Source organism: Diadema antillarum, unplaced genomic scaffold (assembly GCF_040938485.1).
Source record: "Diadema antillarum isolate AM-2024a unplaced genomic scaffold, OU_Dant_1.0 scf00000064, whole genome shotgun sequence".
Lineage (NCBI taxonomy): Eukaryota > Metazoa > Echinodermata > Echinoidea > Diadematoida > Diadematidae > Diadema > Diadema antillarum.
Genome location: NW_027270953.1, coordinates 1,615,980 through 1,631,753, shown reverse-complemented (window position 1 = coordinate 1,631,753; position 15,774 = coordinate 1,615,980). Strand labels below are relative to the sequence as shown.

The 15,774-nt window shown below is 41.0% G+C and overlaps 1 protein-coding gene across 1 annotated transcript; it reads right to left on the bottom strand.

Moving 5' to 3' along the window:
• Positions 1-3,055: 3,055 nt before the first annotated feature.
• On the bottom strand, positions 3,056-13,401 carry LOC139716333 (calcium-binding protein 39-like). Its single transcript, XM_071627886.1, is given in 7 exon segments — positions 3,056-3,556; positions 7,220-7,363; positions 8,862-8,987; positions 10,610-10,755; positions 10,758-10,777; positions 12,243-12,361; positions 13,247-13,401. Coding segments are annotated over 7 exon segments (891 nt in total). The 5' UTR covers positions 13,394-13,401; the 3' UTR covers positions 3,056-3,367.
• Between the last annotated feature and the right edge of the window lie 2,373 nt (positions 13,402-15,774).

Below are 15,774 nucleotides of genomic sequence, written 5' to 3'. Positions count from 1 at the left end.
AGCAAGAATGAAAAATCAAGAGTAGATACAACAACGACAATAACAACAACAAAAATAAACCAAACTGCTAATTGGTTAGCTTGTCACTCATGGCAAATGTACATACTCCCATTTTTTTTTTCATGTTCCTTCCTTGGTTATAGCAAAGAAATATACAATTATGATATACATACATATATATAACTATAACTGGTACAATTGCATTGAATAATTACAATGTCGATCAATTAGAAAAAAAACAAAACAACAAAACTGACATGAGGATGTGAGCTCTTCGCTATGAGAGAAATATATGTGCACAAATTCCTTTATACACACATACACACAGACAAATACACACACGCACGCACACAAACATGCACACACGTGATGTCATACTGGTTTCTTAGAAAGTGTGTAGATTGTTTTCCCTAAATAATGACTCCGCCCTTGCGCCATCAGTGTCCACAACGCTTGAAATGTCCAGCTGCTACAATGTGAGGGTGTAGTGTCTTCATTATAGCAAAATGGGCATAACTTAGAGCCAAATAAATCTCAACAAATCCAGACCCACCAAACCATAATATATCAGTATCTCATTCACATTTTCACTTTCCGCACCTTGAGGCTCAAACACTTTAATAGCAGGAGGCCTTGTTACTGCCCTACAAGGATATGAAGATTTGGGTCAAATTCAAAATGAGTGTTCCACTTTTCTTTTTTTTTCAGTTGAAGTCAGGGAGAGGTGATTTCCTTTCTCTTCTCAACATCACTCTACGAGGCCAAGTCTTTTTACCATCTACGTCTGACCATGAAGTGAGGTATAAATGGATGGTTACGTGCCGAGATGAATGTGACTACACCTGTATAGCTCACTTCTTTTATTCCACATGAGAGCACAGGGTGCTGCAGGTTGCCAATCAGTGTGGTGCAAAGATATGGCTCACTGTGACCATGTGGCACTTTCGCTGCCAGAAACAATTTGTGTTTGTCTTCTTTTCTTCATTTTTTTTCTTCTTTTTCTTCTAAACACTATCTACAGCCACCAGCAAGTAGTTCGTGTGTGGGTGTGGTAGGGTGTTGGTAGGGTGTTGGTAGGGTAGACGTAGAGTGGTGGTAGGGTGGTGGTAGTGTGGTGATAGGGTGATAGTAGGGTGGTGGTAGGATGGAGGTAGGGTGGTGGTAGGGTGGTGGTAGGATGGTGGTAGTGTGGTGGTAGGGTGGTGGTAGGGTGGTGGTAGTGTGGTGGTGGTGGTAGTGTGGTGGTAGTGTGGTGGTAGTGTGGTGGTAGGGTGGAGTTATGGTGGTGGTAGGGTGGTGGTAGGGTAGTGGTAGGGTGGTGGTAGGGTGGTGTTACGGTGGTGGTAGGGTGGTGGTAGGGTGGTGGTAGGGGTGGGGATTAACTGGGACTGACTTACGGAGGTGAAGGTCCCATGACAGTATCAGGACTTGGTACTTTTAAGAAGTTAATAACCAGTAGCAAAGGTTATCGATTGTGTCATGGTACAGGGGGAGCAAGGATGAATTTGTATGTATGTGTACTAAAGTTTGATATGAAAGTACCTTTTGGAGGTATTAAAGCTTAAAATCAGCCATTCTTTGGCATCTCAAAGGAGCAAGGCATTGCTCATGCTATGGGTGCAACAGAACACACTCAGGAGGGAGTCTTCTAAAACCCTTGCTCATCTTGAAGGATGTATTTGCCCAGGCTCGAAAGTTTTCAGCAAACTTTATGCAATTCATCCTGAATAAAGACCCACTCCATAGAGTGGGTCTCCAATTCGGGTTACTGCCAATATGCAAATACCTTCCAGCAAGCCCTGTTTCAGATGTATTGTGGGATGGCTTGGAGGCAAAGTTTGATGTGGTCTAGGCTGCATCTCGTCTCGCCAGACCAGCGCGCTAAGAGCTACGTTCATGTATGTGACCAGGATATGTTGGGGAAGAGTACAGCAGAACTTGCCAACCAACCGACCAACCCATGTCATGTCTTTCATTTTGAAGATTTCTTTGCTTGTCATTGTGTGACCAGCACATTGCAGCCTAACAGGGGAAACCCACAACATTATTGACCAAAAATCACTCAAACTGAAAAACTGTAATCTCTTTTTACGCCACATTTAAATCGAGGAAAGAGTAGTAATGAACAAAATGCATGCACTGATTGCATTACATCGTATGTGGACTAAGATGCAAGCTAGACAACCAAAAGCGACAATGCTACAGAGCTATCCAACAGTGTATCTGTGACAGGGCTCCACGACAGTGCTCTGCATATTGCCGGAACCCCAAATTGTTGCAAGTCTAAATGATTGCAGTTATCATGATATCAGCTGGAAAACATTCAATTAGCCACAAACTTTTGAGTGGCTGTTGGCGTCGGTGCAATTACTACAACCTTCAACATTGGCGTGATAATGGGCTCTGGGACGGTTACATAATTTGGCTTTTTAAATCTACTCCTCCAAAATTGACTTGCTACGGCATGGACATAAGAACAAGGGATAAGCACATACTTACAGTACATTACACTGGGTATTTTTGATACATACCATACACAGCTGAATAGTTTTTGCAGTATCTGACATATGTGTTCAAAGTTTTAAAGCGTACACACTTGACACTATGTGATTTTGTTCTACATGTTGTAACGCTGTGATCAATTGGACGTATGTGGTGAAATACTGCATAGGCCATATATTTAGCGAGTCTAATTTTCTGCGAAGCAAGACTTCTTGACAATTTTGTATGTGGTTAAATTTGCGATTGTAGAGTCCAGTAATGAATGGAGAGATATATGTATACACATTGAATTCACGTCAATATCAGAGTTAATGATTTTGTGTGTTGTTAATTTCATGAATTGCACCCAAATAAAGACCTCACAAAATATATGGCATATTCACTAATGGATCTGCACAATGCCAGAAACAGTACAATCGTTGGGTTCAGTCAAACAATTGTTTTGAAAAAAGAAAAAGAAAATGCAAATTCATCTGTAACATTTTGATAACCTTTCAACATCCAGCTAAACTTATTAAAAAAACCTAGTAAATAAGAAAAAGTGAGCCAACAAACGGTAGAGTGATTGCCAAACTCCAGAAGGAATTCCTGCTCGTCCTAGAGGCCAGGATATCAGCTACTTTGTGAAAAGCAGACAGAAGCCACACAGGCCCCGATGTCAGAAAGCCAAGACCGTTACCTGCTTCCTCCTAGATGGGTCTGCCCGTACCAACAGTGGATCTACGATGAAAGCTAGCCTGCTCTATGCATGGGATCCGTTTTTTTGTTAATCTCACACAAACTCCTTCTTTCCCTCTCGCTCTCTCACACACATTCTCTCCCTCTTATATTCTCTCACGCTCCATCTCTCCGCCTCCACCCTCTCTTACGTCGACGTCGGCAGGGCGGGCTGCAGCTCTTTGATTTGCTTGATGAGATAGTTCTTCTCGTCGTTGAACTGCTCGTCCTCCGTCCGGTCCGTGTGGAAGTTGGTCAGGAATTCCACCAGCTTCTCCTTGTTCTTCAGCAGGATTTCCAGGATGGGCTTAGACTTGTTGGGGTTGGCTACAAATACCTGCGGGGGAATGACCATCGTAATCAAAATCAGGCATAATCAAACAAATTATGCACATTACACAGGGCAGTAGTGAGAATTATCTGCCTGATAACAAGGAAAAGTAGAAATTACGCGGTGCGTAAAATATGTCCCCGCCGGAAGTAGCCTTTAGTAGCAAAATGTACAATATCTGTAAAAAATCAAGGTAAAAGGTCAAAGAAGTCAAAGGTCAAAATTCTGTGTAGAAGTTTTGAAGCCCTCACCTAGTGCCATCACAAAAAGCAAACGGAATCGAATTCGGGTTAGAAATGGCGAAGGAGTAGCATTTTGTAGCCAATGTACAATATAGGTAAAAAATCAAGGTCAAAGGTCAAAGAAGTCAAAGGTCAAAATTCTGTGTAGAAGTTTTGAAGCCCTCACCTAGTGCCATCACAAAAAGCAAACGGAATCGAATTCGGGTTAGAAATGGCGAAGGAGTAGCATTTTGTAGCCAATGTACAATATAGGTAAAAAATCAAGGTCAAAGGTCAAAGAAGTCAAAGGTCAAAATTCTGTGTAGAAGTTTTGAAGCCCTCACCTAGTGCCATCACAAAAAGCAAACGGAATCGAATTCGGGTTAGAAATGGCGAAGGAGTAGCATTTTGTAGCCAATGTACAATATAGGTAAAAAATCAAGGTCAAAGGTCAAAGAAGTCAAAGGTCAAAATTCTGTGTAGAAGTTTTGAAGCCCTCACCTAGTGCCATCACAAAAAAGCAAACGGAATCGAAATCGGGTTAGAAATGGCGAAGGAGTAGCATTTTGTAGCCAATGTACAATATAGGTCAAAAAATCAAGGTCAAAGGTCAAAGAAGTCAAAGGTCAAAATTCTGTGTAGAGCTTTTGAAGCCCTCACCTAGTGCCATCACATAAAGAAAACGGAATTGAAATCGGGTTAGAAATGGCAAAGGAGGAGCATATTGTAGCCAATGTACAATATAGGTCAAAAATCAAGGTCAAAGGTCAAAGAAGTCAAGGGTCAAAATTCTGTGTAGAAGTTTTGAAGCCCTCACCTACAGACTGTAGTGCCATCACATAAAGCAAACGGAAATGAAATTGGGTTAGAAATGGCAAAGGAGTAGCATTTTGTAGCAAAATGTACAATGCAGGTCAAAAATCAAGGTCAAAGGTCAAAGAAGTCAAAGGTCAAAATTCTGTGTAGAAGTTTTGAAGCCCTCACCTAGTGCCATCACATAAAGCAAATGGAATCGAAATCGGGTTAGAAATGGCGAAGGAGTAGCATTTTGTAGCCAATGTACAATATCGGTAAAAAATCAAGGTCAAAGGTCAAAGAAGTCAAAGGTCAAAATTCTGGAGTTTTGAAGCCCTCACCTAGTGCCATAACATAAAGCAAATGGAATCAAAATCGGGTTAGAAATGGCGAAGGAGTAGCATTTTGTAGCCAATGTACAATATAGGTCAAAAATCAAGGTCAACGGTCAAAGAAGTCAAAGGTCAAAATTCTGTGTAGAAGTTTTGAAGCCCTCACCTAGTGCCATCACATAAAGCCAACGGAATCGAAATCGGGTTAGAAATGGCGAAGGAGTAGCATTTTGAAGCAAAATGTACAATATAGGTCAAAGGTCAAGGTCAAAACTGAAATTCTGTGTAGAAGTTTCAAAGCTCCCATGTAGTGCTATCATATAAAGCAAACAGAATCAAAATTGGCTCATAAATGACAGAGAAGTAGCAAATTGAACATTTTGATCACACACGGACGCACAGACAGACGGACAGACGGACGGACGGACAGACGGACACACGGACACACACACGTACGGAGCCCGTTTCATAGTCCCCTGCTCGAACTCGTTCGGCGGGGACAAAAACTTTAGAACAGTCAGAAACACACAAGGTGAAGTTGACCATATAATGTGCATTATTTGTTTTATAAAATGGTGACATGATGAGCAAAGAAAATGGAATTCCATCGGATTCAATCCCGATGTCTCCAGATTGCCAGACTGGTGCTGTTACTGACTGAACTATGGAGAACCCTTGTACAGTGTTCATCCCTGAAACCCCACAGCTTGTGTGGTCAGAAGCTTTCATAAGCCTGACATAAACCCGACGATAGAAATCAACTTGGGAGATATCGGGTCTATTATGAATTTATTATGAATTGATTATCTTCCTATCTAGGTGGGAGACCCAGCTTGGCACATGCCACTGAGACCCGTTGAGGACGAGTCCCAAGCATACTCTGGCAAGTGTCTATGGGAAATGTGCGTTGTAGCAAAATCAGCCTGTCCTCAACGGGCTAAATATATTTGAGTGGTGGCATCAATGATGGGATCAAAGGGAATAAGACTACTGTGACTCCATCTCTCGAATCTCCTAGGTCCAGTATAGACACCCTCTAGCTTTTATAAGCATATGTGACTTAAAGGGATCGTATAGTTTTGGTTGAGACCTAATTTCAGGTTTCTAACATTTTTTGGTGAGATAATGAGAAACCTTTATGAAATAAGAAGAGCATGTAATTCCATGAGGAAGTCAACGTTTATTTGATGAAAATTGGTTTTGAAATGGCTGAGATATCCAAAACAGAGCGACTTTATTACGATCGCTTTGTTTTACTTTTTTTTGGATGTGTCTGTCATTCCAAACCCGATTTTCATCAAATAAACTTTGAATTCCTCTTAACCCTAACTTACCTGGGCTATTTAGCAAGCTTGAATTCCTGGGGGGGGGGGGGGGGGGGGGGGGGGGGGGGCCATTATGGCCCCCCCTTCAGATCTCGGCCGTTGATCGCGCGATCGCCGCAAAATTTTGCATGAACATAAAGCCGGATGTAATCTACAAGACTGTTCAGTTTAATTTTCAAAAAATTTGCATTTTCTATTTTAAATTAATTAATTATGCAAATATATGCAAAAAACCTCATTTTCGTCTGTAATTGGCTTATAAAAGCTTATGGAATGCTGATTTTTAGTGTAAATATTCCTAGTGACATTCGGAACATTTGTGCGTAAAAAGAAATTCAGTATCAAAATTAATTTCTTAGGTTTTTTATTGTTTTATCATTTTTAAATTTATTTCTTTGTTTTTTCGAACTTTTGTTTTTGTTGTTTTTTTCAGCAGAATTTGTCATACACATCTTTAGAAGCATAATTATACTAAAATAAATTTATTTCAGCCATTAAAATTAAAAATATGAATTTTTATATGAGTTAACTGAAAAAACACAATTTGTATTGACTTTGTACACAAAATCACGTTTTTGAGCAATTTTGGGGTTGACGAAAATTTTTTGAAGGGGCGTGGCTTCGGAACGGTATGCCCGGGCGCGACAAATTTGGTCTCAAAAGTTGCGCGAGACTTGAAAGTAAAAAGTCAGCGAGCGGCGCGGCAGAATGGTCGCGGAATTCGTCGAGGGGGGGGCCATTATGGCCCCCCCCCCCCCCCCCCCCCCCCCCCCCGGTAAGTAAGGGTTAAGATGGTATGCTCTGTACTATTTCGTAACTGTTTTCTTGGTATCTCGCAAAAAGTTAAGAGACCAATTCTCATCTCCACTAATACTGTACTATCCCTTTAAAGGCATTGTGGACTTGTACCAAACAGATGCATAGACACATGGAAACACACACCCAGTACATAAATACACACAGGCAAACAGCACAAAGTAATGTAATCGTGCTCACCTTAAATACATGAAATGCCTCAAACTGGATGTTCCGGCTCTTGTCTCGCAGCATGTTCATCATGAGTTTGAGATTTTCTGGGTTACTGATGTACTTGGTCATGGTGGTGAAGTTATGCCTGTCTAGCAGGAGCTCACCAAGAAGCTGTGAGGCATGAAAAAACAGAAAATAGATGACAGGTGCGCTGACTTCTACCCGAACGAAAAATTCTTTCATTACAGCAGATTTCGAAGGCTCCCACATTCTTTGATACTCCTTGAGGGATAAACGATTTCACATTCTTCGTTAAAGTCAAAAATCTACCCCATGTTCAAGTTGACTTTTGTTTATATTTTCAGATGCAAACAAAAAACAGAGCAGTGAGGTGATGACATCAGATTTTGAGAGATATTGCTTCTTAGTGGGAAACTGAGAAACTTCTAATATTCTCCAGCCTTCTTTGTTTGCATGCTATCTTAAAGGCAGCCGATCGCCATCCCTAATGGTACGTAAACTCCGAACGACCGAAGTTTGTGCATGCAATTGCGCAATGCTACCACTGAGACAAGTGTGTGTGTGTGTGCGTGTGTGTACGCATCATACACAAACATTGTCACCGCGAGCTGCGGTGATTGGAGGAGAGAGGCCAGAAGACGCTGCGGCGTGTGTGTGTACGCATCATACACAAATATTGTCACCGTGAGCAGCGGTGATTGGAGGAGAGAGGCCAGAAGACGCGTGGCTCTTTCGGCCTCTCTTCATGTGCATGTGCACTGAGAGTGTGCGTCCATTCGGAAGCTCTCGTGGCTCGCTGGGACAGCCATTTTGGGTTAGGAGATAAGCACAGGGAGCTCTCTTGTAGCCTACCGTATTTTCGCTGACCCATTGAGCCAGCGCTATTCTCATTCGGGGGTCACTACATTTGATACAGAATGGGGGAGGCAGCGTGTTGCGTTCGTCTCCGTGCCGCACAAACCACTCGCCACGACTGAGTGTCTTTAATGGAACCTGTACACAGGTTTGTTTGACTTTACTATCAAAGTCACTTGAATGTGAAGTGCAGTTAAGGCTGCAGAAGATCAAAAGTTGCAGCAGACACTCCATGAACTTTCCTGCATACTTCACACACACACACACACACAAAAAAAAAAAAACATTCAGAGTGAGCCCTCTATGGAGGGACCTAATGCCTCCCATTGGACCCAGCAGTCATCTTAACTCCACTCAGGGCTACCAACTCTTGTGTAACTAGCGTGAGGCTCACGCAATTCACCAAATTTTAACTGTCTCACTGTGACGAAAGAATTCTTATGCTGAACCCCAGACACAGAAAGCAAGAAAGAGAAATGTCCCCAAAATCCCTGATAACCCAAACACTCAATATGCCCAAGCCCAAATTTACAGGTTTTCCCACACGCACACACTCTCTATGCATGTGTTGAAATCTTTACTGAAGTATGCATCACAGTGCACCAAAATGTAAAATCGTCAAGGCTCCCTTCAGTGAGAAGGGGGGGGGGGGGGGGGGAGAGACACTCCCCTTCCAAAGCATCCTAATGCCCCCCACCCCCCTTACCACCATTTCTTTGATCCCTTGGGTTTGGTCACTCATTCCCTTACAGTGTCTCACTCCAAACTCTCACTCAAGGTTTGCAATGCCTACCTTTAGTGATTGTCTCCTTGTTACATAGTTCTCAGAGTTGAGGAGGTGCTGGTAGTGGTCAAAGACCCTTGTGTAGTTCTCCTCCAAGAATTGAGCCGCTACTAACTTGTGTCGAGTCAGCAACTCCTTGTATGAAAGAAAAAAGAATGACAAAATATGACCAGTGTTTTTATCAACAAAGAGTTGCCAATATGTTCAGCTGTGTGGAAAAACAACAACAAAAAAACAACACAAGGGTAATATTTGTTTCATTACAGGTAGCTGAATTCATTTGTGCATCATTACCAAGTTTCTTCCAAAATTCGATTAAACACTTGCTAAATTGGCAATGCACAACACATTTCTCCGTCAATCTCCTTTCACTGCGTTGAGGTCCAAAAAGATTCAAGATTTCATGGTGTCAGCAAACTGCCATTAACCCTAACTACAGTGCTTTGGTCAACAATTGAAACAGATGTCTGGAAACATGCTGTTGATGAAGAAAGATTACCTAATCCACCTAATCCACCTAATCCTTCTAATCCCTATTGTGTCGCCATGGTCTTCCTGCCCAACTGAGGCACAATGCTATACCTGAGTGGGCTTGCTAACTTTACAACTACAATGTAGGTTAAGTTGGACGGATTACTGAATGCTCATGAAAGAACTTTGCAAGTACCCGCTGAGTGCCTATGCACCTGAAGGGTTAAAAATGCAAAATACCATATGTCCCAAAAAAAATCACAACGGGACCCTCCGCAATGACAACTTTTAAAATAGAGAATAAATCCAAATACAATTTAAGGATATGTAACTATGACTCATCGCCCACATCTTACAGAAAACCCCATTCGATTTGCTCCAGTGATCAAAGAGAAATGGGGAGTTTTGTAGAGCATGTCAGGAATCCCTTCCCTCCAAGTTCTGTCCATTATCTTTACACATTAATATGCAGTTTCAAGAGCATCCAAGTGCTAAACTTGGAAGAATCTGACCCATGACATGCTTTACAACAATCCACATTTCTGTGTGACTACTTAACCAAATTGAATGGGGTTTTCTGCAAAATAGAGCTAAGATGTTATATTTTAAGACCCTGAAGTAGACGGTTTAATCACATTGGGAGTTATCAATGCCAAAATTTGATTGTAATTTTTTTTGGGGGACATACTATACAAGGAATTAGGAAGGGGTGAATGGACAGGGCTGTAAAAAGGTGTATTTATCTAACTCCCGAGAGAGAACCATGTTTCAAAACATATTTTGAATGGCATTTACGTATGAACATGGTTTGAAACGCGATTCTCAGGGTGCCACGTTTATCTAACCATCACATAATCGCGATTTGAGTGTTGTCACTGCACAACTGCTTTGCGTTGTTTGACCCAGGACATACATGTAGAGGTCAACTGTGTACCACTAAACATGCTTTCATCATTCACACACAAACAATGGATAGAAAACACAAATGGCACAAGCTTTCTCCGCAGCCAGAAACAGCTGAAAGTTGATCTGGGCAGCTCAGAGATATAAACATGTTTCAAAATTTTAATTGCAGAAAGGGGATCTCAGTCTCGAATGTGTTTCAAATCACCCTTTGAATGGCGTTGCAAATAAGCATTTCTAAACGCGTTTGAAACACAGTTGCTTTTATCTATTGCCCGAAAATGTGATTGTGATTCTGCCTCAGAAAATTTTTAGATAAACATACCCAAAGTCATCTTGGTATGGGGGGGGGGGGGGGCAGGAGGGAGCACACCCTATTTTACCTTGAACGAGGAAAAGGCATCAGAAGCGACGTCAAAGGTTGACACCTCCACGTACTGGAAAAACCTGTAGAAATCCTCGGACTGTAGGATCTCTTTGGCCAGTGGCTCGTGGCGGATGCATTCCCGCAGCATGAGGCCAGAGTTGAGGCCACCTCCGGGTTCTCGTACCTGGGACAAAATTCAAGGAGGGATAGCATAATGAGCATGTTTCTACTGAATGATACAAATTCAAGGTGATACGAGGTGATATGAGGTGATGCATGGTGATGTGACGTAACACCTCAAATTTTTCCTCAGGAGAAAGAAACACATCTGGTAGGTGGTAATGCAAGGTAATGCAAGGTGAACTTGTCACCCACCTCTTCAGGTTGTTGACGAGAGGGATGATTTTCAGTAGAAACGAATGGATCGGACGTCCTGGACTCTCATTGGCTGATTCTGTGTGTTATTCAGTGGATCATTAGGCAGTGCGCCTGCGACCTTATCTGGCATCTTTAAATCCACAACTTTCTACTCCACAGCACTTTGCAAGTTCCCTCGCATTACCGGGCATCACCGCATATTCTATTGCTCAGCAAAAACAATTTAGGTACAGTAGTTGTAATAATACCATGTGATGCAGGCGACAAAGTCTGCTGAGATGCGAGGCAATTTGAGGTGTCCAGTACAAACCACCACATTAATACTTGCCCCACTTTGCCCAATGTCCAGTGGCTGCTTTTTCTATTCATTGTTGACATCTAATGTTGATGACAGACAGACTGAAGGCAAAGCTATTGAATGCTAATCTAATCTTTTTTTTAGGCCATTTACACAGACCTAAAAATAAACACTTCATAAACACTGAATGTCTGTTTTCTAAAACATAATGAGCAGCCTGATAATTCTTTTGAAACCTCAGAATACTCTGCCACCTGAAATAAGAGTGAACAGAATGCAACAATGAAATACCAAAGTTCTTAAACCTATGCTTGGACTCGCTGCACTAAGCCAAGGGCCCCATTTCATTAAAACTTGCTACAATATACAGCAACTCTTTGCTGTAATGGCAAGTGTCGTGGTAGTGACAAGAATCCAGCTTCCTGATTGGCTGTTGCTATGGGAAGTTGCTATTCTCGCAAGAGTTGCTATCCTACCATCTTTTATGAAAAGGGAAGAAATGGTACCCAGGTCATGCTCTAATCACTGTTAAGAATAAACAGTATGGATATTTATCATGCTTTCCTTGCCATGAAATAATTGGTTTGTTTTGTTTTGTCTTTTTTTTTTGCTGATGTGTGAATGGTGACAAATGACATTGATTTTAGCTTATCAAAAAACAAACAAACAAACAAACAAAAACAAAGGGTGATAAAAGTAAGCATGCCATCTAGTTTTCATCCATATCCATTCAGAACCTTGGAGTAAACAGAGAGACAGAAAAACAGATAAACAGATGGACAGATGGATGGACAGACAGACAGACAGACAGACAGACAGACAGACAGACAGACACACACACACACACACACACACACAAACACACACACACATACACACACACAGACAAACAAACCAACTCTGGCAAAACCGTAACCTAATTGGTGGCAGTGAGATATTCAATAACATGGCACCCACTTTCATAGTAGCTTACCCTGTGACCAGCATCAAGAGAATTTCTCTCTTGTTCATGATGAACTCTACGGTGGGTGACCGGGAGCCAATTTGGCGACGAAGGACATTGCTGAATATCTGTACTAAATCTTTCTTGGCCTGCATTTCAAAATGAAGAAAATAAACATGATACAAGAGAAAAAAAAAAAGAGAAACACAATTAGAAACAATGCTGTCATCATAATAACACAAGAACATACACTGTAAGTATGGGTTCCTTTCTTGCTGATATGAAAATGTAAGAACATATCACAGAGAGAATGATGTTACAAGATTATTTACTGAAAGAGGCCTCCAAAAAGGAATACAAGCTACTCCTGTTATAGCAAAGTCCTTGGGAATGGCAGTTTTCTTTTATTATATATCAAAGTCTTGCCCTAGCCGTACAAATGAAATATATACAGATAACGATAATGAGGAGAGTGACAAACATGCCACTAGTACTAGGTTGTTTTGTTTTTTTCAATGCATTAATGATGTAAGGATCTAATTACTGTAAAACATGATAAATTCGCGGCACAAAATTTTCGCGAATTGGAGCCAACGGCCTTTTTCGTGGCATGAAATTTTCGCGAATTGCTACTGGCGTTCAATGCATATAGTGTAGACAAGAAATTTCGCGAATCTTGGCGCTCGCGAAATTCGTGAAATTAAAATGCCCGCGAACATTCCTCGTTTTACAGTACTGAATAGCAATTACAACGTTTATACAAATCTTATAAGTGTAACTGTTATATAGAGAAATCTATAAACAGAGCTAAAACTATGCAGAAATGTATGCTTTTTCTCCTTAAAATGAGCCATCATGACATTATTTGGAAATATTCCAACTATCATACCACCAAAATGGGGATAATTGTTCTTAAGTGATTCAAAACTGAATGAAAACCATTTGTCCTCAATGTATTGTACATTCTGTAAGCATGGAACAAGCATAAGCACCACAAGATGTGGTCAGGGAAGGTTTTTTTTGGCGGTCATCACCTCAAACTCGAGCCTGGACATGTTCTCGATGAGCGGGAAGAGGTACTCGTAGATCCCCATGGCGATCTGACTGACTATCTCCACCTGGGGATCCTGTCCATCTATCCCATAGAGGCATCCCTTGATCTGCGACAATGTTTTCCCCATTTCCTCTGTCGCCTGCAGATGGAAAATGGGAAAATGGGAAATGGTAAGACGATACGGGGGTTGAGTAGCAGCCACACATCTGGGGAAGACCTTTGTGCAATATCAGCACATGATATCAGCTAGTCCCCCTCAAAACACACATAGAAAAGAGACAGGAATAACTAGAAATGTCGCTATGGCAACTGATGCCTCCGCCATAATGCATGATTCTCCCAATAGTTGTATGGTACAATGTCTTCACAATGTGTGATGACAGTTTCACATAACTGGCAAAATACTGATATGACAGGTCTGTCAGAAATGTCTTGAATGTTCACTTTCCTCAACTGGGTTTGCTATAACTGTCTAAGAGTGCAGGTACACATATTTGGGGAATTGAGGATTTTTACTTGACTTCTGACCAACCCTGTTATAAGTTTATGCATTGAGTAATTTTCAAGGTATGAAAAAAGAGTGTAATTACAGTACAAAATATTTTTTTTCTTCATTTAAACCTGACCTTTGACCCTTAACCTTTGACCTTTGTCCTGCTGGCTGGAAATTTCCCAGAGAATCTCTATTAGGTAATACATGTATATATTAAGTTTTAAAACTAATAATGCTAGCATTGCAGTGTATACTAGTATATGAGGGAATGGTAAAATTTTTGAGGAGTTGACCTTGACTGTTGACCCCTGAATATTGACCCATAACCCCTAAATTCCCTAGATAATCCCTGCCAGTCAGTACATGCATATGTACCAAGCTCCATGAAGATACATTGAACCATTTGCGAGAAAAGTGAAATTGCCACATTTTTACCTAACCTTTGACCTTTTGACCTTTGACCTTATGACATGAAAACTCTCTCTGGAGAATCTTTAAGCGGTAAGTACAAGTATACACTAAGTTTAAATAAAATACCTTCGGCATTGCATAGATATGGGGAAATAGAACTTTTTATGCATTTGACCTTGACCTTTTGACCTTTGACCTTGAGCATGTGCACCCAAAAGTTGATAGACACAACTTCACCCCCTAATACACATACATGCCAAGTTTCATTAGGATACCTCAAAAGGTTTTGGTAGTTACCCTGTCCACAAAATTCATTACGGACGGACGGAAGGATAGACGGAAGGACGGATGGACAGACGGACGGACGGACAACCCGAAAACATAATGGAACCTTTTAGTGGGGGAGGGCTGGTGTCGAGAGTATACATAATGGTGTATCCTTCACCTTTTTTTATGGGAAGATCTTCCCCTGGTGAACGTTAATTTTTTATTTTTTCTGAAGGATTTATTAACAAATTCTATTATTGTCAACAATTTCAGGCCTATAGAAACCTTCATTGATTTCACGAGACACTATGGGCAGCTAAAAATTAATACAGTAGGCCTACTAATGACATATAAAGGCCTTCGGTGTTTTGGCCCACTGCCAATGACCATTAACCCGTTGAGGACGAGTCCCGAGTATACTCGGGCTGGTGTCTATGGGAAATATGTGTTGCAGCAAAATAAAACGGTACTCAACTGTTGTTGCTGCTGTTGTACTTCAGACCTGAACAATAGTAAGCTACACCTGAACACAAAAACAGGACCGAAAATGTCAGCATGAACTTTCATGAGGGGGCCTCCGAGGAAGAATGATGCATAATGCAATGTTACCATCTCTACTTTTTCTAGGCAATCTGCCACTAGAGGGCAGCATTACCTCTTCAGAGAAGGGCCGGGGGAAATTCTGTGTAGACACTGTACTCTTTGTCTTTGACTTACTCACTGTATACAGACGAACCAGTTTTGTGACACTCGTTATATGAAAATCCTCCACCATACATGCATACTCTTTAATGACTTTTCAAATGCTGTTCCTTTACCATGGGAAAGCTTGCTAGAGGCTTGCCTGACATGGCCACAACTTCCTACCAGCTTCCAAGTATTTGATGTACTTCAGTAGAAAAATATGTGCTTGCCAGTCCAAATCAATACAGTAATGATAATTAAAAAACAACAACAAACAAACAAACAAAACCAGTCAATCAACCTACTGGTATTTCAGGGATAGGTGTACATTTCTGCACAAAGTAAATTGTGTAAAGCAGTGAGAGATACATTTGTATAGCATCTATGGTATCATTTTGTTAATGAATGTTTATCTTGAAACAAACATCCATTTATACTGATGTTTCGTTGAGTGGTGATATTAATTCTAATATAATGTGGATTTCTACAGACTTTTTCTAAATACTAGAAACCAAACAAACACACTAAAATTATGCCAGCTCTTATTTCTTTTGTTTTGTTTTTCTTCAGCACATATACATGGCAACTATATTGGATTGATACTTGGTAAAGGACAAAACTAATGTGTTGGAGTTTTTTTCTCTCTCTTACAA